The following is a 25,208-nucleotide window of genomic DNA, read 5'->3' as shown; positions in this document are numbered from 1 at the left end:
TCGCCTCAAATTAATCTCACACACATTTACAAACAGCGTGTGCTTCACACACACACACACACACACACACACACACACACACACACACACACACACACACACACACACACACACACACACACACACACACAATCCCTCCAGCATTCAACCACATAAATATTTCAGGTTTTCACCTGACAGCTAGAAGAATGGAGTGTGTGTGTGTGTGTGTGTGTGTGTGTGTTAGGGTTGGACATCCCATGCTACTGTATGAGGCAGATATTCAGTGTATCATCAGTCATTAGTTCTCGTTCTTACCTTCTAAAATGGCAAACTATAATAATAATATACTATACGTTTTTTGACAGTTTAAGTCAACCATACTATGACTCATTTATGACATACTATAGGATGACTTTTCTTTAATGCCATTTTCATGTCATAATATACTATGCCATGTTTTCTGATTTGTTTTTTATTGCACACTATATTATGACATGTTTATGATATACTATGACTTCAGTACATACTATATTATGACATGTTTATGACATACTATGACTTCAGTACATACTATATTATGACATGTTTATGACATGTTTATAACATTAAATAATACCACATTAACAGTACGTCTCTTAAAACTACATCTTGCTGTGTATATTTGTAGCTGTATGTGTACTGGCTGTGAAAACAAATATACCTCTGGTACTCACCATTTCATTTTTCCTAAGTAAAAGTAAACAAGTGTTAGCATGAACTAATAACTTCATTATAATAAGTTAATAGACCCTTAGACAAGGCAAGAACATGCTGGGACCGAGCTGAGATACAAGATGTATACCCAACAGTGATATTTAATAACAAATATGTTAATCAGCCGTCAGATGAAATGTAATATAGTTAAAAGTATAATATTACCCTGGAAATGTAAATACAAATGTAATGGGAGAGAAGTAGAACAAAACAAAAACATTCAGGAATATTACCTGTGCCTCAAAATTGTACTGAAGTATAGTACTTGTAAATGTATAAAGTTATGTCCCACTTTTGGAATTTGAAGAAAACCGTCATTTTGTCAGAAGCATTAAATGAACAATCGGTATGTAATCAAAGGACCAATATCAGCCCCATATAGTGTACAGTGCACCTGTGGGCTGAGGTCATGGCCTTCAAGGGGGACCAGCTGTTGGTGTTACCTGAGAATCCAGCCGTAGTGGGGGGGGGGGGGGGGGGGGGGGGGGGGGGTAGTTGTGTGCGACAGACTGAACTGTGCCTTCTGACACTCTAGGACAAAGCCCGTCAGCGCTGTAATCCTCTGATAAAAGCACACAAAGGAGGACACACCTCCCCACTGACAGACGCACACCGGAGAAAGTAACACACACCGTTGGCCCCCGAGGTCACAGCGAGAGGGAAGAGCACACAGACACAGACACACAGCCTTCAGATAAAACATATCTTATCGGATCTAAAGCATATGTTATGAGCAGAAGAAATACTATGGCTTTTTTTACTGATTACAGCAATAATGTTTTCAATATATCACACACAACAAACAGAGAGGTCCCACATGTTTTTAACCACTTTTATTATCTTTGTCATTGTAATCCTCCTCGTTTCAGTCATTCATTTACTGCACTAAAGACTCACTGACTGAGTTCACATCAACATCTCAGTAACATCACTCTCCAGAAAATAGAATTATATTTTACTTTCTAAAACCATAGCAATAATAATACACTTGGAACAATCAAATATACAACAACAATTCTTTGTATTTATAATTAAATGAAAAAAAGTATATTCATCTAGTTGTATTTAACATGACAGGACACAAAGACAACACAATCATCGGTTGCATTTACACACGGCAGATTTTTGAGAATATTTGTGGAACAGATTCCTCCCATGATTACTCACAATTTGTTAATGTATAAATGGCACAAAGGAGCTCTGGTTATCTAGTTTCTGTTTCTGTAGTTGTAGTTGACACTCTTATGTGTTCATCTATTGTGACTACAGCTGCTCGTGCTAAAAAAATCAGCTTTCTCCAACAGATCCAAAGCACGAACTATGTACAAGTATTCATATAAAGATGGGATTTATTTTACAGCAATGGTTTGACATTTTGGAAAATATGTTCATTGGATTTCTTGCCAAGAGTTAGATCGTTCCACTCTCTAACGCACGACAGTGGAAACCAATCTTCTCATCGAACCGTCGAGCAAGAAAAGAAAAAAACAAAACAAGTTTTCCAAAATGTTGAACTATTCCTTTAGTTTCAAAGCTTTCCTTGGGGAAATTGAATAATAGTGCAATATCAGGAACATTTGTAAAACCATAGAATGTCATGTTCTAATAGTTTAACAAATAGAGCATGTAAAGGCTGTACACACAAGACAATGTGCTATAATAAAACAAAAAATGTAGAAAAAAAGAGCAGCCGTCCTGATCTGCTGTGTGTGTAAATGCAGCCCGTGTTTTGGCATTTAGACTTTACTGAGTGATTGACTCCTCAGTCATCGGTTGATCGTGTCTGTCAATGCTCCTGAGCCAGCCATACAGTAACCGCGACCCTCTCCGTATGAACGTGTGTGTGTGTGTTGAGATTATCAGTAATATTTGGCTCGTAAAGGAAATGGACTAAATAACATGTTAACAAAATGTAAACTCTTAGGCTTCTGACTACTAGCAACGCAAGAGTAGGAACTCAACTCTTTTAATCTTATATACGTCTATGAACAAAAACACACAGCATACAACAAATCACATACAGCCAGACAGAAATATGCACAGGCAACATGTTGGCACACATACACAGATATGGGTGTACATGCACAGACACAAACAGGCACACAAAAAGTGCAGGTCAGCACCCACACACACATTCACACACACAGTCAGGGTTCACAGCCACAGCAAGGCATTGTGGGAAGGGCGGGTTGACGCGTGTCTGTATGTTTATGTGTACCATCTGCCTTTCTATACAGTGTGTTTCTGTGTGTATTTACAGTAAGGGTACGGCAGTAAACCCTTGTGCAGGTGTGTGTAACTGACATGCAGGCATACTGTGTGTCTACGGGCTGTTTGCAGCTTGCAGGTCCATCATTTGTGCCACTGTGCTACAGTACTGAGGCTAGAACTGTGACGGTGTGCGGGTTTCATAGTGCTCTGGGTATGATGGTGAAGGGCAGAATGGGGCTGCTGGCCTCCAGCTCCAAGGCAGTGAGGAAACACTCTGTGGCAGCGGCGGCGTTTCCCTGAGCCTGCAACACCTCACCGAGGCTGTTCCACACATCATGAGCCGTACTGAGGAGACAAAAAAGGAGGAGAGAAGGAAAGAAGAGAGGAGGTGGAGATGAAGGAGAGAGGGTGATGAGAGGGAGAAAAGGGAAGCAGGAAGGATAGGAGAAAAGGAAAAGAGGAAGGAGAAGAGAAATCAAGAGATGAAAAGGAGAGGGGGAAACAGGGAGGGAGGGGATGAAAGAATGAGGAGAGGAGAGATCATTAAAGAGGGGAGGAGAGAAGGAAAAGGTAGGAGAAGGAGAGGAGAGCAGGAAACAGGAGAGAAAGGAAGAAGAGAGGAGAGGAAAAGGGAGGTGAGGAGAGAAAAAATTGAAGTGACGAAAGGGAAATATTGTAGTGAGTGACCTAAAATATAATAATCACTTACATTGCACTGACACACACACACACACACACACACACACACACACACACGCACACGCACACACACACACACCTGTTGACCTGCACAGCATCCCTCAGGACTTTTTCCGACAGACTGTAGCGCTGCAGCTGGTGAAGAATCAGACCCTGTGGGGCGGTAGAGAGTATAAGAAGAAGGGTGGAGGAGGAAGATGAAGAAAGAGAGGAAGAACATGTTTAGGCTTACAGTCGCCGTGTTTGTGATGAATGTGTACTGCTGTGCATTTTAACTCAGATACTGGTGTTGATGATTCTTGTTGGCACCAATACATTTGCCTGACTTGTAACATTACACGTGTTGTTGTGCAATTCTATTCAATTGCAGAAAGTAAATCACTGACACGTCACCTAGCAATATATGATGATGGAGTAGCAAATAAAACCAGTCCTGCACTTCCACTTTGCCTCGCCTCCTCCCTTTCTACTCTGGGAAGGTGGGGATGAGGGGGGAGAGAGTGTGTATGAACAGGTAAACTCTGGGACACACCGCACCCTCCACCGTAAGAACAACACGTGTCACCATTGATACACGCACCTCTCTCGTTCATAAGCTGTGATTCACGTTTGACCAGATTTAAGGACATGTATGCATACTGAACAAAAGTAGGGCCCTGAATCATGTGTCACATCTCATCAAGCACCTCTAGGTGCGCAGTTTATCCTGGTATTCCTCCTCAGGCCACTGAGGCGGGCAGATTCAAGAATATTCAGGAAGGAAACTGATTGTGTGAACTCTGTGAAATGGATAGTGTGTCTTATTTCCTTTAGATTGTACATTCTCTGATGATTTTGTGTCAAAACACTACAAATCCTATTTCTCTCAAATGCCTGAGGGGAAAAAGGCTAGATTAATTATTTAGGTGGTATTTTTTCTGATGTCTTATTTATGAGTGATTTATGAATTTTGTTGTAGACATGAAGGACTTGGAAATTTAGTTTTTTCTTTTTTTTTTTGTGGTAGTGTTTGAAAATGTACAAACTTCATTCTGAATCTGCCGTATCTGACTTTGTGGTGTCTCGTAAACTCAGGGCCTAGTTATATGTGTGACATTAACAAACCCTCAGGCTTTACAGACACTGCATGCAGAGAGAACAAGGTTTGTTATGTTGCCAAGCTGCCCAACACAAGGACACAGCAGAAGAACAACAGTCTAAGTGTGTGTGTGTGTGTGTGTGTGTGTGTGTGTGTATTACCAGTCTCTGCATGGTCTTGACATGCGTCGGGTTGATGGACAGGGCCTCTTCATACCAGCGTTTGGCCTCGTCTATGTTGCCCCTAAGTTCAGCGATCTGCCCCCTCATGTACAGCACATTATGGGATGTGGGGAAGAGGTTTGAGGCTTCCTGCGTGCAGGCCGAGGCCTCTGCGGGCTTCGACATGCCGGTGTACACCTCGGCTTTCATAGAAAACACAGACAGGGAGGACAGATTGCAAACATGAGTGTTTAACTGAGTGAATAGCACACTATGACTTTTTATGGCATACTATCACATGCAATTTGTATGCCATGTTTTATGGTACACCATAGTATGCCTTTTTATGACATTGTGCAATTTGGAGTAGTTTCAAACGTCATTATCTTTGTCCAATCAACGGACAGCTTGGTATAATTACTGAAAGCAAATGAGATAACAGTCAATGTAACCAGCTTATAAAATAAAGACTACATTTCCCATTAAAGCTGTTGCTGTGTTGGACAAAGAGGATGCTGCCCCATCTCAAGTAACATTTTTAAACCTCTCAAACTAAAATAATGTATTAAAATGAAGAGCCACAAACAGAAAGCAAAATGTATTTAAGGTGAAAACATAAACATTTGCTAAATGGAGAAGCAGAAAATGTGAGAGAAAGAGCGGTGAGAAAGCATAGTTTTCTCCCTCAAACAGCATAAATAGGAAAAACATTTTCAGTATCAAGGACATCTAATGTGATCTGTGCAGAGAGAGAGATACGAACAACGAACGACACAGACAGAGGAAATGAGTTTGAACCGTCTGCCCGTCTGCGCTGTGATTGGATGATTATATTAGCCGTGTCGCCAAGCTGGAAATGACCACCTCTGACAGGAAGCAGCTGGAGAGATAAACGGGAGAACGAGCAACCTCTATGGGTGTGTGTGTGTGTGTGTGTGCTGTCTGCATGTTTATGTGTACTCTTCAGTCTGCTTATGTTTGTGTCTGCTGGGGATGCAGAAATGAGAATCGGTGCTCGAGATTACTCCAAAGCAAATCTAATCTGCCGTGATTGCGAAGGCCGTCAAACTGCTGTTATACACGGCCCTTCAGGCTAATGCCAGCACACTCATTGCAACTTCAAGTCTGTTTGTTTGATGGCGCCTATGCTAGCAGGAAAATGATGCATGTAGCATACCATACTTAGTTTGGAGTACAGAGTCGTAACAGGCAAAAGGCTATTACTCCAAGTGTTAAAAATATAGTTATATACAGGAAATGTAACTCACTGACCTTTCTGGGCAGAACTAGGTGACAGAAATCGATCTGACCTCATCCAGAATTTACCTTTAAGACAGCATCTGTGCTGAAACTTGTACCATTCAATCATCTACTTAAAATCAGTGATCCTAATCCTTTCTTAGCATGTGACCCCTTCAAATGAAGCAATGAGCATTAACATCACAGGTTACGGCCTTTTAGTGTCAACATGGGTCATCAGCAGGGATTGGAAAGGCCTGAAGACACCAAAGTATAAAGTATTTCACTCAGGAACCCAAATCAATCCTTTTCAAAATACCAGCCCAGTGCTTTCATCTGTTGCACTTGCACGTATGTGACAGTTATGTACGTTTGCATACCTGCATGCAGCCAGATCTGAGCCAGGGTCATCCAGGGGTGCATGGGTCCGTGTTTGGGGGCACTGCTCTGCAGAGAGGAGGCCACCTCAGAGAGAGCCTGCTCTACACGACTGGCTGCTATAGATGTAGCATGAACCGAGCCTGGGGGGGGAGAAAGTGGAACCATTATACACGCCATCTCCTAGAGGAACTGACTAACTACTGCAGCAGCGTTAGGCAGCCGTGTGCCACAGTGCAGGGTTTTAATTCAGCCAAACACTCTAGCAGATTTCACCGTTTCCCTTAACATCCGACAGAAAGAGAGGAACATACCAGTGAACTCCGGAGTGTTTGGGTGAAGTTAAAAGCTCAAAACTCTGGGCCCACATGGGCACAAGGTTTTCTGTTGCTGCCCTAAAGCCTTTAAATCAGTCCACACGCTGCAACACACAGTGTTATGGCGCTAGCTTAACCAGGTCAAAATGAACGAATTTCTGCACTACCATGCATACACACTGCACCAATCTGCACTCTGTGGATTAGTAATTGAAAGAAGTGTGTTCCGGAGTTTGTTTATTCGTTTCAATGACATAAAATGATCACAGGGACGCAAAATGGCCACCACGTAGGATATAACGTAATATGATGCCCAGAATAGTTTTCACATATTATCATATCTTTCTAATGTCACATAAAACATACATATGAATATTTTTTAAATGCCACTTATCCCCTATTGCCAACCTATCTATTGTCCTACATGATAGATTGGTAGAGAGTTGCTCTGTGAGTGTCAGTTACAACTGATTCCAATGAAGACCAACAAAGTATCAAAACGTCTAGAAACTTTGAACTGTTCTTTCCATATTTTCGTGCATGATTTTGAATAAAATGTCCAGATGTAATATTTAAGATGACTTAATTCACTGTGATCTGTTCTATGTGTGACATTGAAATTCGGATCAATTATATAACCTATTTTAACAAATTTAAAATACATTTCACCTCATTAAATGTTGTAAAATGTGGATACTGTCTTAAAAAGATTGGGAAAAATAATGGCTGACATTAGGACGGTGCTAGACTTTCATTTTCCCTTTTGGCCTCTTTTGTTTTACAGAAGTCACGTCAAGTGCAGCCTGAAGGGACTAGATCACACATACATATATGCCTTTTGTATCCTGATGGTCGCAGCTCGCTTTAATAAAAGCTTTACTTTAATAAAATATCTCACAGCCCCTTCTCGTACTAGTCCGGTCTCCCACAGTATGATCGAACCTCCAAAATACTTCTTTCATTGATATGAACGGTGTATTTTTGAGTAAAGGGAGAGGAACTACCCTTGTGTAAAAGATGAGTGCGACAAGGATAAAAAGAGAAGATTTGAATATTAAAGCTGTATGTGTTGCTGATGAGTGGCTTTAAAAAAGGATCTCTCTCACGACACAAATGGATTTGAAGTTGAGCAGCCTGATTTGAAGGGCTTATTGTAAGAAGTAGTATATTAGATGCCAGCATACAGCAGCGCAGACTCGTGCAGCACGTTCAAACATGTTACAGTATGTTGAAACAAGACATGTATTGTTCCCTTAGTTAAACTCGTATTGATGAAATCCTAAATAACTTGCACAGTTATGTGTCAGCGGCATTTACGACAAATTGTTTTATCTGCCAATTTACTCAAGGGTTAAAGAAAACACTCCGCAAATTATGAATCAATTCTGAATGTATTTATATCTATCCAGTCTGTTTTGTTCCCCACTGTTGTTATCATGCAGCCTCAGGCTTATACCTCATACAGACAGTAAGGCACGAGTAAGGAATGAAGTGCTTTTCAGTCAGTGATTCATTGGTTACAGAGTTGGAGAAAGAGGAATAGAGATGGTCCTGTATATTTTCATATGGATTGCTTTCACTTATGCCATTTTGTGCCCCGAATAGTCAAGACAATGTATCAACTGGATATTTCTAAAAATAAATAAATACTAAAACTACAGAAGCCCTGAGAGGCAAGTGAGACACAAAGTTCTGGTGATCCTTTTCTAATGGATGAGTTGTAATGTATCCATGCGTTCTAAACACGTATACAATGTGTGTGAGCAAGTTATGTAACATTACTGTCATGTCTATCTTTTAGATAAAATGTATTTGTAACATAGAAAGATGATCATGGCAGATCATTTCTGCCCGTTCTTAAGTCATAAAAGCAGGAGAGAAAACAATTAAGAAAGTGGATCACCAGATTTCTGCTTCTTTTCTCACTTGCCTTTCAGGGCAAATTTATTTTATAAAAACTAAATATAGAAACTTCACTCAGTGACATTTACGCATTTGCTAACAGACGACTAAAGAAGCTTCTTTTAGTGACGTTGCCTAAAATGTGGACGATTCACACAGCAACACGTGCACTAAAGCTGCTCACTAAATTAAAGGAATACACCGACTTACAGGGAAAAGAATGCCACTAATCACCACGCCATACACGGGCTAGTGTGTGTTCCCCCTCGGCTTCCAGTGTAATGCACATTTGAACAGCAACAAGATGATGAGAAGTTAATTTTGTATTGATAGCATATGCGCAGTGTGCTCAAGTGTTACTTATAACTGGCAGTAAACCAATAAAATCTTGGTAATGGATGCACAGAGGTGAAAATAATAAATATAGTTTCTCTCAAACAAGATTGTCAAACAACCTTGTTAGATATCAATTGATTATGTCACTCAAATGACTGTAAACAACTTGGATCATTTGTAACGGCTACATTTCACAGATGATTGGTGCTACATGCAGGAAGCTGCTTTTTCCTCTCCGTTCTGTTGTTGCTCTGTGAGCGTTTGCTTTCTCTTTTGTTTGACTGAAGAGGATAAACATGTCAGAGTGTCCATCTACCTCCATCTGCCCTTTATCACTCAATGTGCTGCACAATGTTGGTTTCCTGAATACTTTCAGATGGCTGTGTTCTGATAAATTGAAAAATGTGTGTGCACAATACGGTTTTCAATACTGAAGATATTCCTTCAAGTCGTTGTATTCCTTTAAATATTTATACCAGCAACTTGATAGAAATTCAATACAATTCTCCTGGAAACTGGCTGCAGACATCAAGTTAAAGCAGAGGATATATGTACATATTTTCTTTGTACAGATATTGTACATACAGAATATCGGAACCTCGTCAGGGAAAGGAGGGTCAACAGGGACCAGAGGATGGACAGAACAATAGAGGTCAGATGGCTACTTACAAACAGAAAACATGGAGGAAAAACCAAGAGTGTTAGCGTCCTGAAGACCGCCTTGAAAAAAACGGAGGGATGGGAAAAAAACAGAAAGACGATCGTTAATGATTGAAAGAGAGGTCGAGACAGAAAATAAATATCCAAATCAATACGATCGCTGATTCCAGAAAGCAAGACAGAAGAGCACAATGAGGTTTCTATTCTTCACAGCAGTCTTTTAGACCACATAACATGAGACAAGCTTCCACACTTGTGCCTCTTTTATGCAATCTGTTCAAATAAATGCTTACCTGGCAGCAAATCTGCACTTTTACTAGTAGTGATAGCCATCGAGTGTAATTAACTAAAATGATGAAATAGGTTCATGTGTTTCTGCTTAATAACTCACGAGAGCTTGTTTTTGGCAGGTTGAACCGCATGCTCAGAATGAGGCAGTGCAGAGTAACATTACACGTATTCTGCATTTCAGGACAGTTAGATTAAAATTAGGGACGTATGCACGCCACAAAACGTTTTAGATGAATGACAATGCGCACAAAAGTGCTCACTTATCAATGCAGCAACAAAACAATCCAGTCAGATTTTCAGTAATTGTGATCATTGTGATGGACTTATTGTCATGGTTTTAAATCATGTAATTGTTCTCAGGCTAACGGAGAAAAATTACAGATTTTACTATGCAGCTAAACGGTTTAACTAAATAACAACCGGTATTTTCCAGTGCAAACCTCATTAGTAGAAGAGGTGGCAACAAGGAGAGACAACATAAGGTTGGAACCGGGAAGCCAGACAAATTAATGTTGGCTCAAATGTATAATCCTCACAGAAACCGAGAAAGAGAAAGGAGGAGGAGGCAAAATAGTAGCAAAAACAAGAGAGCAGGGAAGAGCAGATAGATGTGGAGAGACAGCAAAGCTGTAATATGTGAAACTCATTTTCAGTAGTATCAAAAAAGAACCCAACTGATCTCGAAATCCTAGCTGTATCAACTGCGAGTGAGTGGAGTTTAAACGTGTGTGAGGGAGTGAGTTCACCTGAGACCTTGAGCAAGTCGCAAAAAACACAAAGCAACTGCAGCAGATCTATCAAGGCTCCACTGCACTCTGATCCACAGCCAAAGCCTTTCCTTTCTACACGTTACAGCAGCTCGGAGATCGAGGTGAGACTTTGAAGCACATCCGTAAGGGTTAGTCAGTTTAGTTTGAAACTGGCTGTCCATGCTCGTGAGGTTAACGGGTCAAATGCAAGATTCACCTGGTCTAAAATCTTAGTGAGAATATGTGAGTAAAGTCTTGTAAAGTCCTTAAATCAGATCAGTGGTGGACGCTCACTTTGAAATGAAGTTGACGTCGATGCTCTGTGGTCTATTGCCCCGTGTGGCCCCCTGTTTCTCTGTAAACTGGTAGTAAAGGCCAGTAACATAGAGCTGGGTGAGGTAATCCTGATGTACGAGTATTCTGCCTCATCTGTTCAGCTAGACAAAACCTGTTCCCCCGTTATCAGAAACTCTGTCATATTATACTGATAACATGTGAAAGAAATATCATAAACATGAAACATGAATAGCTACAAACGAATGTATGATAAACTTATACTAGTATGATACTTTCCTATTTAGTGTAGTGACATATTTAATACAATTTATAATATTTAATTAAAATAATAAAACATCTAACATGAGCTACACCGAGATATTTCTAGTTGATATTAATATTTATCAAGATGCTGTTTAGCACAGAGCACCGGGGCAACAAAACACACCGGGAATGCTCTCATTAATAAACACACGAGTAAATCGATAAGCAATTCTCCCAAAAACTTGGTAGTCACTCTCCACACCATGCTACAGGCCGAGTGGACGTGGAGGCGGATTACAATTGGAAGAGAGCTGTCGGAGACAGACGTGGTTGCAAAAGGATTGAGTCCTGGTCTTGGTGGGTGCAGGAGCAGGAGGAGGATGATGAGGAGGAGGAGGAGGAGGAGGAGGAGGAGGAGGGCAAGGAGGGAGGAAGGACGGGTTTTTGGGTGGAGGTGGAGGCTGGAGGATGAAGACAGGGGAAGAAGGGGAAGCAGGGGAGGACAGTGGGGAGGAGAGGGTGGAAATGGTGGATGGAGAGGTGGGGGAGACCGGTTCAGAACCAGAGTGAGAAGAGGAAGAACCTGAGACTGAAACAAACAAAGGTAATAAAACAGAAAAGGGTTCAATACATCAAGGAATAAAGAAAGGGAAGTCATACAGGTCACTGGTTGCCAATCTGCATACGCTTTAAACAATATTTCTAAAATTCTCTCACATTGAAAAGTTATAATTTTTGTGACACATGGTATCATGATAACTCTTTGACGAGCAAAAAGGAAACAAATGTCAATGAAGCAATATTGGACTACTGGCAAATGTTGTCCCTTGATATCTGTAGATATGAGGGTGAATGGACCGATACAAAAACAAGAAGCAGGAAGACATATCTCACTCTTGATGACATTTTCATAATCAAATCATAATTGACAACTGTACAAAAAAGGAAATATGGTCACTATTAGATGAGAGCAATAAACTGTGTTTACTGAAAATCAATCAGCACAATTGTATTAATTTCACTGGGGAGGTCCTGAGGGTTCCTGAGTAGGAGCCAATGTGTGTGTGTGTGTGTGCCTACCCGTGTCTGGGTCACTGAAGTCAGGCAGAGTCATGGCATTGAGCTGTCGTCTGTCTGCTAAGGCCCTGTCCAACAGACTGCTGCCACGCCCAGAATCACTGCCACAGAAACATGTGTTCAAACACACACACACACACACACACACACACACACACACACACACACACACACACACACACACACACACACACACACACACACACACACACACACACACACACACACACACACACTTAAATGGGTTGCAGCACACAGACTGGTTCTTCTGTGGAGATTAGTTGTTATGAAACGCTAACTCAGGGTATCCACATAACAGTAATACCTACTGTAGAAAAGTATGGTATTGTTAATCTTCTCTTTTATCCTTTACTAGTTGTATTTTTATTTTATTTGTCTTTATTTTATTTTTTTTTTTACAAATTTCTAATTAAAACATTTTACTTTGATTTTTAATATCACTATTGCTATCTTTCTTTTATTTCATTTTTGTTTCTATTTTTATCTCTATTTTTTATTGAATTTACTTATTTGTTGTTTGTCATTTTTATTCACTTTTTATTATCATTTGTTGTTGTTTTTACCTAATATTATGTAACAATATAGAACATATTCTGTCGGGCACTGAAACTTAAAAACTGAACGGCTGATCCATGTCAGCCCTGAAAACTTCAATAAACAAAACTTCGAAAAAAAAGAGATTAGTTATTGCTCAACATTAATACTGCCAGGTTTAACTGTCGCAAACTGAATCGACTGTCAAAACTAACATTAGCATGCTAATATTTGACTTGAAGAGTAAAAGACGTAACATGAAATATGGTCAAGATATTGGACCTGACTCGTGATCAAAATGCTGTTTCATAATGATGTAAACTAGATTAGAGCTATCGTTAAAAGACTAGAAGATTTTATAAAATTATATTTTGAATTTCTAAAATATTCTAATACCATTTGATTAACTAATATATAATAATGACTAATATGACTAACAATATGACTAAATAGCTTTGTTTAGTTTAGTAAATGGAAATTACCCTCTGATTCTCAACTCCATAAATACTACTGACCCTGAAAGACACAGATAGTATCTCCATGTACATATAAATAAAACATAAATAAACGTACATTTTATAAGTTTTTGGCAGTTGTGCACAGAGATGATTTCTTTTGATTGGACTGAGATGCTAACAACTGATTTACACATTACATATTAAGTCGTTGCATTTGAAGGAGCGAGTGAGTGTGTGTGTGTGTGTGTGTGTGTGTGTGTGTGTGCCTGCGTGTGTGTGTGTGTGTGTACCTGGGGTTGGTAAGGTTGTAAAAGCTCTTCCAGATCTGCAGCATGTGTTTACAGGTGAGCAGAGCTTCCTCTGGTCCTCTACACATCGACTCCAACTTCACCTTGGTATACAGCAGACTACGATACGCAACACACACACAAACACCAGATAAGCCGACACAGAAACAAAGACACTTTGTGTGTGCAGTAAATGAAGTCTTGTGGTAGTGTCGAGAGTCTTACTTGAAGTTCTCTGGGTACTCGGACAGAGCCATCTCTATAATATTGAGAGCGTCGTGGTAGTGCTTCTGAGCAGAGAGCAGCAGGGCTAGCAGATGAAGGGAGTGGACATCATCCCCTTGGAGCTGCAACGCCTGTCGTACATAGCCTAGTGCCTCGGGGATCTACACACACACACATTTACAGACTACAGGTTGTTACCACAGTCGGGGTAAAAAAGCACTTTGTCAAGTGACAGGTGTGTCATTTTCCTGATGTTCCCTGACTCTCCCTGTCTGGCAGCGATGCCTCAAACTCACATGGTTTTGATATGTGCATTATGATGTTAAGCTGTTATTATTACTAAAGATTGTGTTTACCTGTCTGGACACAGCAAGCTGCAGCGCCAAGTAGAAGGCTGCTAGGTGGTCAGTCGGAGACAGACTCTGAGCTCTACAGAGACAGATATTGTGTGTTCAGATGTGCTGACTAAAAAGTCAAATAAGATTTCATGACGCTTTAAAGATCCCTGTGGGGGAATTGGGTCGCTGCAGTAGCAGAACAGTAAAAGGGTAGCACAGACAGCAAAGTAATAGAGCGCTTAAGAAAATCAAATAAGAGGATGTTTAAACGTTTAGACACAATTCGAAACTTTACCTCCATATTAATAAGCCGAATGACGGAAAATAAAACAAGCATAAAAACGTGATAAGTAATGCAGAGTATGTATATTAAAACCAGTAACATCTTTCAGCTTATTAATAGATGACGCTTATAGTACACTTTGTGAATTCTTCGTAGTAACGTTTCCCCAAACTGGGAGCATGCCAACGGCCATCTACTGGAGGTAAATACACCGACTATGGATCAGGGCGTCACACAACCCCAATTTAAAAATCATAACTACCCCTTTAAAAGATGGGTGCATTACAGACTGGTTCCAAGATGTCCATACACATATCTATGGGTGGAGGTTGTTTAAGGACAGTAAATGGTAAATGGACTGTACTTGTATAGTTATTTTCTAGTCTTCCGACCACTTAAACTGCTTTAACACTACATGTCATCATTCACCCATTCACACACTGATGACAGAGGCTACCATGCAAGGTGCCACCTGACCATCAGGCTCTATCTAATCATTCACACCCCTTCATCCGCCGCAGGCTGTGCAAGTGTCTTGCCCAAAGACTCATCAACATGGACCAGCGAAGCCGGGGATCGAACCGCCGATACTCTGATTGAAGGACGACCCCGCTCTACCACTGACTGGTGGCAGTATGTGACTCGTATACAAGTCATATACTGTGTACACAGAAGAAAAACTGTGCAAGCGGACGTAGGATTCAAATGATACCGGTAAACATAATAGATTGTTAACACACCGTCAGCTAAAGCTGAGGTCAGCTGAAGCTGAGGTCAGCCTTCTTTTACCCAAAGATAAAATTGTTCTATCTATCTATTGAGAACAGTTTCCATTTTGTCAGACTGAGAGGCAGTTTGTGCTGTGAAAAAATTAAACGAGTGAAATGTGGGTGTAAAAGAGAAAACGGCGAGCAGCATGGCTCAGTCCCAACCTCTGGAAGGCTCCCAACGCTTTCCTCTGGTACTCCTCCTGTGTGCTTCGCAATGATGCTGAAGAGATGCAGAGAGACAGAGTCAGGGACAGAAAGAGAGAAGCAGTCTTTGTGTAAAAACATCCTATAGAGAACGAGAAACAAAAATGGATGCATGCTCCTCCTGTTTATCTTCTCAATTTCACATGAGATATGTGACTTGCTTTCTATGATGTCATTCCTCACAATAGGTCGGCCAAAGGGGCAATCTCCCAAATATCCTACCTTAACGGCACCTTATCTGAAATCCTAAAGCTTTTCAGGGTTCCTGATCATCATCCTTTCTACAACAGCAAACACACACAGAGACCTACCGTCAGTGGCTTTGAGGCTGTAAACCAGCCCGATGGCCAAGAAGCCTTTGGCTCTGAACTCGGCTGCTTTCTCCCCCATGTCAATCACAATCTTTCCAAAGCACTCCCCCTCATCCAACTGGATTGTGGAAGTACACAGACATAAAATGAGAACGAATGGAGAGGAAAAAAAGCAAAGAGATACCAGAGTAAAAAGACATTATTTTAGAAAATAAAGGTATTAAGGGAAGGCATTAACAGAGCAAAACACAGCTCCAGAAAACCTTTTATCAAAAGTGCTCTAGAATCGCTGTGATGCTTCAGCAGCTAGCTGCATTTCAGTTTGTGTCTGCAGGACGCTCCTTCCTTACCCAGTGCAGAGGTCCGATACACAGCTTGACAGCCAGCAGTGGGATGGTGGGGTCGTCAGGCTTCAGACGAATACACTCCTTGAGGACTTTAACGGCACGGGCTGATTTCCCAGCTGCCATCAGCGACAGGGCGAGCTGGTACCACAAGTGGAACTCCTCAAAGGCAAACTTCATGGCTCTCTCCAAACACTGGAGCCGTCGGAAATAGGACACATTTCATCAAACCTTCTCAGGGAATCTGTAAGCTTCATCGAGTTCTACAGCCATTTTAGAGCCAATTGGATTGTGATAAAACATTAATTTGTTTGGGGAAAATGTGAAAAAATGAGTTCAAGTGTGATTTCATGTGGGTGTACCATGGTTGTATCTGGGCTTTAACACTTTTCACAATCACTATGATAGTGAGTATGCAGCCCATAGTAGAGGGATTACTAACCTCTGACAGCATCTCATACTGCCCTCTCCTGCCCAGAGCTATAGTCAGCAGGTCGTACACTACCGACGCAGACTGCAGGCTGATGATGCGATCATTGTTGTGTTCAGGGATTCTGCTCAGGACAGCGTCACGGTTAGCCTGAGCACACACAAACACAGATAGAGAGATTTAGGAATGGCACTATCAAGGTTTCCAAACCCGAGTAGAGGACCCACAGCTTTAGAGACGTGTTTGTGCTTACCATGGACTCACTGATGAGCAGCAGCAGCAAAGCTTCTTCTGTGTTCTCCTGAGGGCAAAACAGACTGAGAGAGAGAGAGAGAGAAATGCACCGAGGGAGTCAGAAACATGGACGAGGATGAGAGGAAAAGAGAAAAAGGAAAACAAAAAGTTTAAAAAGTACATTGGCAAAGATGTAATTTTAGAGCTGTGTTGGCTATTTTCCACCGTATTCCAACTTAAGCATAAACACACACACATCATCACTTACTTCTCTCCCGAGTACACGCGTGGGCGTCGGCTTAGGCTGTAGTTCTTGGTGTGAGTGTGTCCCTGCCGTGTGGGATCGTCCAATGGCGACACGGTGGGCGGGTCTTCCAGAGGAGACCAGTAACTCTGTTCACACATTCCTCTGAGCAAGATCTCTGCAAGCTGTCTGGCTATGGTCTGCATTCACACGCACACACACACACACACACACACACACACACTTAGAATACAGTCAGTTATATTAATGATTCTACCATTGTACAGGCTGCTATCTGGATCCTTTCATCATCATCACGTGTACAATCAAAGGTTTCTAACAGAGTGTACAGAAAGGCTAGAGGGAATTATTTTTTACAACTTGGACACATTCAAATTCTACAGACTGAAGCAGAATGTGAATCGGTGGGTTTGAGTATGGAAGCAGTGTCTTTTTTAAAAAGGAATAGTTTGACATTTTGGGAAATACGCTTATTTGCTTTCTTGCAGAGAGTTAGATATCCCTGTTTGGAAAATATGAAGCTAGCGCCGGCTAGCTTAGCATAGACTGGAAACAGGGGAAAACAGCTAGCCTGGGTTTGTCAGAAGGTAACAGAATCCTCCCAACAGCACCTGTAAAGCTCACTAATTAACACGCTAGATCTACTTTTTGTTTAATCCGTACAAACACCGTTGGGGGCTGGAAGAGAACTTCCTGAGGTAGCCGGGCAAAAAAACAACTCATTTCCCAAATCCCAAAGACGCGAGGGAAGTGATACATAAACATCTCCTAATCTCAGAGCAAAGTTAAAAAGCCAACCTCCCAACCCATCGTCCCTCACCATGCGCAGGCTCTGGGTGGTTCTGTTCTCAACAGCCCGAAGAATCTCCCGAAACCGGCCCACGCCTTGTGTCAGGTTGCTATGGCAATGCAGTGAGGAAACAGGAAGAGGGACACTTGTCAGTCTGTAGTGTGTGTATGTGTGAATGGAAGATATCTCACAACAGATGTGAGCATGATCCACACCATGTCCACACCATGTGTGAGTGAAAAGGTGAATATTTAATAGCACAATGACACAGAAAAGGTCTGAAGGTGATGTTGTTCATATTTCATGCTGCGCTAGCCGATGTTTTTAATTATCTCTGCTCTAATGATAACAACAACGCTATGAGAACTACTTTCTGCTGCGCATGTTACTTAACAGTGTTCACACTTTTCTGCTTTCACCGACCTGTCGGCAGCTTTGTAACACGATAACTGGAAAGTGGTTGGTAAAGTGTCCACAAGAGCTGTTCTTGTTCTTTGGACTGTAAATACTAAAAACGTGTGGTCGTCTTCTTAAGAATCTCTGTTTTGTGTTTTTGAAGTGATTGATGGGCAACTCTCTGGGCTCTCTCTGATTTCCATTTCTCTCTGTGCGCCACCACCTGCTTCCCTCTCTTACCCGTTCTTGAAGTGGATGACGTGGGCTCTCTGCAGGCCTGTCTCCAGGAAGTAGCCCAGTTCCAGGTCTTGGGCGGTCGGGCCGGGCTTCGGGCTGCGGTTCTGAATTCCTGCTGATAAGGCCTGCAGAAACAGACGGGGAGAAAGAAAGAAACACGAAAGTTAACACACAATTGCAAAGAAAGATCTGCCTGAATCCCCCCCGACATAAATCAATCATGTGTGAAATACTGTCAATGCGGTTAATATCAGAGCAGAAGGTTGTCTTTCCTGTTTGCTGCACAGCACACAATGAAAACAGGGTGAACTAGAAACAATGAGCTGTGGTGAGTCATCGGTGTAGCAGCTATATGTTGTGTGAACAACACACAGAATAAATTACGTCTGTGTGTATATTCTTGGACATTTTCAGGGTAAACACTAGGCCTGATATCATTTCATGACAGTAAGATTCAAATTGGCTCACTCAAACCATTTCATTTCTACAGTGGCCTATTTAACACATCTTATTTATTTATGCATGAGAAATGCTAACTAAGCAAGATACAGATGATGCTGTGTCTGTCTTTGGCAGCCAGAACGGGGCTGTTGGTAACATGAAGCTTTGTTGGCCTACATTTCACAGTTACTTGGGCTGGATTATTAATCCAGCGTTGTAGAGAAGAAGTTATGATAGGAATGAAATGACTAGGCTATAGTTGATAAATACACCTGTTGGAATTTGCTGGTTAGGTTTGTGTGTTAGTGACAATTACACTCAGATGAAATGTTGTGTTTAATTACATCATCATCTACATCCAAGTATGATGGTTTTTACATTAATAATCCTATAAAGGACTTCAGGTGTGACTTTACTAGAGTGAAAACAATACGTTGATTTATTAGTCAGTAACTATTTCGATAATAGAGAAATCATCAAGTTTCAAGCCAAACCACTAAAAGAAAGCCTCTGGTTGCAGCTCTGTTGTGAGAGTAAACTGCTTGTTTTTGGGTGACGGACTGCCGGTCAGTCTAAACAAGACATTTGAAGACTTCACCTTGGACTCTAGGGATTTGTGATGTCCATTTCTCACTATTCTCTGACATTATATAGATGAAATGTGCAGCCCTAAACCTTAACTGACTTGTAAAAATAAGTATGATATTTTAAAATATTCTTATAATTCATTATGCTAGTTACGGCAGCGTATTGCTGTCACCCCAGAAAAAGAGAAACGGACGAGTATCACTTTAGAACGTCAAATGTTCATCGCTATAACAAGATGTTTTTCACGTTATAGCGACATATTTTCATATTTGTTCGACATAAAAGATAATAACGTATAACAATATATTGTGTATCTTCTTATAGCGTGAAACGTTTTATGTTAAAGTCATAACTTGATATTAACTTATATCTAACAACATTTTGAAATGTCCAGCGCACAATTGGTGGGGCGGCCTCATAGTTTTATTAAGCAGTGAAACTGGAGTTGTTTTGCTACTTTTTCAGAAAAAGTATATCTACCTAATCATGTTATAACATGAACAATACAATCGCTATATCATTTGAAACATTTGTCTGTTTCTGTCCGTCTTCAGCCACAAGTTTATAGAATTCATCTCTTTTCCTCACATCTCATTCAAGTATAATTTGAATGTTGGGACAGTTTGGTTTGTGTCTTCCTGGCTTTTATTGCACTTCACTGCTCAGTCAGTTGGAGGATGTCAGCTCTCAGACAGACATTCTCCAAATTAAGAGGGAGAGATTTGTTTGCCAGTTGGCTGTCACCGGCGGTAACGCATTGGTCAAACTTGCACACTGTCTGCAGAGCTTTCATCACACACCCACAGCGATGGCAACGCATTCGGGAGTCCAGGTGCTAACAGGACATTTGGTGACGCTCAGAGAAAACACAGCAATTGACCGTAAGTATGCCACTTTCACTAGAAGTCCGATTGAAGACATAGCACGACGTGGAACCAACGTGTACCTTCTCAGCCTCTTGCAGGTAGAGCAGAGCAATGTCTCCAGACTTTTCATAACAGTTGATGATTTCCTGGTCCCGGTCTGTTGTGCTCCTATTGGACGAGGGCGACCCAGTGTTCTTATTGGATAGAGACGGAGAGTCTGCTGGGACCTTCTCTAAGCACAGTCCTGGGGGAAAGAGAGGGGAAGAGTGCGCAAGGTGACAGAAAATAAATACACAGTGGCAAAGGCCATGAGTCACCTATTAGTGTCTGGTATACATTTTCTGCCTTTCAAACCATTAGCTCATGATGTTTGGTCGTTGTTTGATGTCGTTTTTGACCCTCGGGGATCATCTTCTCCTACCAATGATTGGTTTCCAAACCAAGCTGCCTTGAGCCTCAAAACATCATTCATAATCATCGCGGTCTTATCTTATCAATCTTAAATGACAGGGAATGGTTACTTGAGTTTTGAGAGTTGTATTCGGTTACACAGATGACCTGAATAAGAATAGAATAATAAGTGAATATCCATTATTCAAATGCATCCAGAGGTGCCTGATGTGTGACTGTGTGCATTTATTAATCATAACAATCCAGCATAATCCAGTTTATGCCACTGCAGTGACACTCTACTGCCACCATGAGGTTAAATCAAGAAGGATACGAGACACGGGTATGTGCGCGCGCGTGCGTGCGTGTGTGTGTGTACGTGTGTGTGTGTACCTTTAGTAGCGTATGCCTCTGCTATCATGGACAGCCTGTACACAGGAGCTCCCCCCAGCTGCAGGTCATCCAGGTTCACCCTGCTGTAGTGACCTGTCACCAATTATGTATTAATGAAGAAATCGATCGGTAAACCAGTATATTAACCATAAAACCCAAGGGCGCTTTTTATTAAATGAACAACATCATACCAGGAACAGAGACTAAAGATGAGTAAATAAAGCAGAGGGTTACCTAACGCGTCTCTGTATTCTCCCTCCACATAGCACAGTTTGGCCATCAGCAGACTGACTTCCTGGAGGTAATCCGCCTGAAGGACAGAAAACAAGACATTTTCTCTTTTTATTATTTTGATTTTGTACATTCACTATATCTGCTGATTTTGAAAAGCTTGCATGAGCCATCACAATTTGTGGCACAAAATCACGTGGCACACACCGAAATCGATTTGTAAAATAAATAAGAAACAAAGCGACGATGTGACAACGTGGGCACGAACCAAACCAAGTAAGTCATTCAGACAATTTGTCGAGCATCTCTTCATCCACAGTTACCTTGAGATTTCCTCTGTCCAGAGCAGCAGTGAGGTGTTTCCTGACCTCCACCAGTTTAGGTCGTGGGCCCCTGGGACTGGCTCCCTGTTTGAGGGGGTTCTCCTTCAGGTACGTCTGAAGCTTGCATTCCCCCAGCAACAACTCACCTAGGTCATCTACACACACACACACACACACACACACACACACACACACACACACACACACACACACACACACACACACACACACACACACACACACACGATGTTAGGAGAAATCATGACTAGAATTACCTCATCACTTAAAACAAACAGTGTGTAGCATTTATGGCTACCATGTTTCTACAGTAGCCCAGAATGGACAAACCTAACACTGGCTATAGATAGCGCCACTGTGGCTTTGCACACGGGAAAAGTTTCAGTTGGTTGCGATCTGCAACCTGACGGCTAGATAACGCCAAATCCACACTGCACCTTTAATAAGCTTGGGGTAAAAACAATAGAGTCCGTCTATGATCAATCTGCCAGTATAAATCGAACATTAATTTACAACCAATCTAAGATTAATCAATAATTAATCTAAGGTTCATCTAGGATTACAGTGTAAAGTCTGACGGTCAATTTTAGATCAATCTACAGCCAATCTACAATTAATTGATTCACAATTTAAAATAAGATTAATCTCAACACTTGAGGGACTATGCGATGATAACGTATCCTTTGGAAGGGTTCTCCTGGTGGTCAGCTTGACTGCGATTAAAATAAATACTTCAACATATGGAGGAACACTGCTGTGCTGACACACATACCAGCCGGAGTTATGTGAAGCCTTAACAAGCTTAGAAACCGTGTGATTGTGGGTGTTTTTAAGAGGTTCAAAGGGTGAAATGAGCATTAATCCTGTTACTGATCCCAGTCAGTGACCACAGCTTACAGCTCTCCTGTGCCACATTACATTCCATAAAGGCTGCATGTTCTTCCACAATTGTAAAATATTACTCACTGAAGCCATTAGAATCGTTTTTATTTGTTGGCTTACAGTTCACAGAGATCTAACAACATTTCTGTTTTTAGACCATGATGCCACAAGCCCTCCGCTCTCCTCAACTGTAAAACACAACACGAGCAATTCCTCTAATTGCATTCTTGGCTGTGGTTGCTCAGCTACCACTTAAAGCAGAAATCAGTAGAGCTCATATACTGTATGAAGCTATCCTAAAGTACACCAGGCTTCCCTCTCTGGCCTGTTTCAGCTCTGACCTCACTAACGGCTGTGATCAGAGATACTCACTCCACAGTGATGTCACAGGGTGCTGCAGTCCACCTGTACATCACTGCATCGAGGTGAAAACGCTAGCGAAGACGAGACTTTCAGGGTTGTGAAGTTACTCTTTAACACAAAGATTTAAAAAAAAAAAATAGGAGCTATCAATCACACTAGAAGTCTTGATGGTAATTAAATGCACAAACCATCACAAGCAGTCTGCCTTGGTTATTTGCAGTTGTGGCAAGATAGAGCAGCACAGACATTTGCAGCAAAAGAACAGTAGAAGTAGAAGTACAGGATGTAGTTATTTGCCAATTTAGAAGTTATATTGGATCAGAGCAACCACCATGAGTGACATTTAATGCTATAGTAATGATAATAGGTGAATTTAAATTGCATGGAAAGATAGGATATAATGCTGTTTACATGTCCTTCTTTTAAATCTGTTTGCACGCAAGCCAGCTAATTTCCATATCAAAAGGGGGAAAGAGGTAACCATAAAAATCAGTGTGAATTGAACGCATCACGATTTACATGTGACATCATCATCTACATCGTGATGCGTTCATGTCACAGGGATTTTACACTTAAACGAATGGGATTTCATAAATACAAAACACTGATCTAGACTACAGTGATGGATCGGCCACTGTCTTTACTGTGTAAAACTAAGATGTTCCTCTGTCGTCATCGACCTACTACTGTACTGTGAGTAGTTCAGCATCAGCAGGGAGTTTGACAGCTAGCGTTAGCATGTAGCAATCACTCATCTTAGCCACACGGCTAATTTAAGTGACGCTAATTGCGAAAAACATAATTGAAAATCTGCCAATTTAGACTGTTTTGGTAAACGTGTGCTCTATATGGATTAAATGTAGAAGCTTATAACTAGTAACGGGATTATTCTGGTAAATTCGGCATCATCACAATCGTGACATGTTAGTAACAAAGGGTGAAACAATTCTGTTATGTTGCTGTGAAGGTGTTAGTCAACTATTATTAACGTTATTGTCATACATGTTAAGCAAGGACAACATTAACCTAATGACAGATGTGTGAACGGAGTTCCGCTTGACTGTGAAGGTTGGAGGGGGGGGGGGGGCTGTCAGACCACAAGCTAAGTTCTCCTTATCTTGAAATCAAAGTATCCCAGTGTGTGACGTTACACACCACACTGCCCAAAGATGGCAAAACCCCAGTAAGTCTTTCTCTTGACCTTTCCTAGCTAACTGGCTCTACCAAGAGCACAGTGCTGGAAAACTCCCAGCATCGGCTGCCGCTAACAGGAAGTACCGAGGACTCCAAGCAGAGGGAAGGCCTGACAGACTGAATGAACGAAGAACAGGGAAAGCCGCACGTTTCCTACCGTTTGCTATTAGTTTGGCTGAGAGCTGTCGTACTAACTCCGGTATCTTGTCCCATTGACTCTCAGAGCGGCACCGCTCTATCTCGGTCTCCAGTCGTGAGCCAGACTTCCGCGCTGTCATTTTTGTGAGTGGGCTCGACTGGACCAAAACACCACAGGCGAGGATCCCTCTCGCTGGTACGACTGTCAAGCTACCGTATACGAGAAATACTGCTTCCGCTCTAATCTTTCGAAATAAAGCTCTGACTACCAAGTGACTCTAGGTCTCTTTCACAGGAGACAGTTTGACATGTCACCACAGGCAAACAGGTGTAAATAATACTAATAAAAAAGTTGTCACACCTGTACTTTCCCTACTATGATTAGTCAAAATGTAAAACATTTTTAACATGTATTGATGAATGATATTGTATAACAGTTTATCTGTCTGATGTACACTCTATTATAGAATATGCATAATAAACATTCAAAGAAGTATTCACATTCTTTGCTTAAGTTCAATTAGCCCTCTGAAAATACTCAATTACAGGTAAAAGTCCTGCATCCAACATTGTACTTGAAGGAAAGTACAAGGAAAGTACATACTGTTGGTTGGTTTAATTTACTTTATGAAAGTGCATCCAATTCGATTTGCTCATTATAGGTTTTTAAAATCTTAATCTGTAGAGTAACACACTGTAGATATACATACATTAAGTGGATTACAATTTGGAGTAGAGGTAACATAAAATGAAAATACTCAAAGAAAGTACAAGTACAGCAGAGTTGTGTTGCCTCCTGCCACAGTTGACAGGTTTGGTAGTAATCTTGTTATTAATTATTGTTAATTTAGTTTTCTACATTTGTCTTGATTCCAACTAAT

At 41.2% G+C, this 25,208-nt stretch overlaps 1 protein-coding gene across 3 annotated transcripts; it reads right to left on the bottom strand.

The window, feature by feature from the left end:
* Window positions 1-1,553: 1,553 nt before the first annotated feature.
* Window positions 1,554-24,523, bottom strand: ttc7b (tetratricopeptide repeat domain 7B). 3 transcript variants are annotated; one of them, XM_076107771.1, is made up of 23 exons: window positions 24,347-24,523; window positions 21,733-21,887; window positions 21,413-21,488; window positions 21,179-21,271; window positions 20,476-20,639; window positions 18,504-18,625; window positions 17,898-17,976; window positions 17,081-17,256; window positions 16,832-16,895; window positions 16,591-16,728; window positions 16,155-16,343; window positions 15,805-15,922; window positions 15,452-15,509; window positions 14,255-14,327; window positions 13,899-14,059; window positions 13,677-13,793; window positions 12,377-12,474; window positions 11,595-11,885; window positions 9,726-9,776; window positions 6,504-6,644; window positions 4,885-5,087; window positions 3,725-3,798; window positions 1,554-3,291 (listed from the first exon to the last, which is right to left on the bottom strand). In XM_076107771.1, the coding sequence occupies exons 1-23, from the start codon at window positions 24,465-24,467 to the stop codon at window positions 3,144-3,146; spliced, it is 2,910 nt and encodes a 969-aa protein (XP_075963886.1). In that variant the 5' UTR covers window positions 24,468-24,523; the 3' UTR covers window positions 1,554-3,143. The 3 variants fall into 3 exon arrangements, with proteins under 3 accessions (XP_075963886.1, XP_075963884.1, XP_075963885.1); XM_076107769.1 differs by lacking the exon at window positions 11,595-11,885 and having other exon boundaries at window positions 24,347-24,521; XM_076107770.1 differs by lacking the exons at window positions 9,726-9,776; window positions 11,595-11,885 and having other exon boundaries at window positions 24,347-24,520.
* Window positions 24,524-25,208: the final 685 nt, after the last annotated feature.

Source organism: Anarhichas minor, unplaced genomic scaffold (genome assembly GCF_050575085.1).
Source record: "Anarhichas minor isolate MPS153535 unplaced genomic scaffold, ASM5057508v1 ptg000040l, whole genome shotgun sequence".
In the NCBI taxonomy this organism is placed as follows: Eukaryota; Metazoa; Chordata; class Actinopteri; order Perciformes; family Anarhichadidae; genus Anarhichas; species Anarhichas minor.
Note: the sequence above shows the minus strand (reverse complement) of the source record. Positions and strands in the feature narration are given on the sequence as shown.

Excerpts from the sequence above, each read along its gene's own strand:
- ttc7b (XM_076107771.1), bottom strand. The coding sequence starts at position 24,467 with ATGACAGCGCGGAAGTCTGGCTCACGACTGGAGACCGAGATAGAGCGG. Across the intron at positions 18,626-20,475 it reads ACCTGCAAGAGGCTGAGAAG|GCCTTATCAGCAGGAATTCA; the intron begins GTACACGTTGGT and ends CTGTTTCTGCAG. Across the intron at positions 14,328-15,451 it reads GCGTTGGGAGCCTTCCAGAG|AGCTCAGAGTCTGTCTCCGA; the intron begins GTTGGGACTGAG and ends CTGTCTCTGTAG.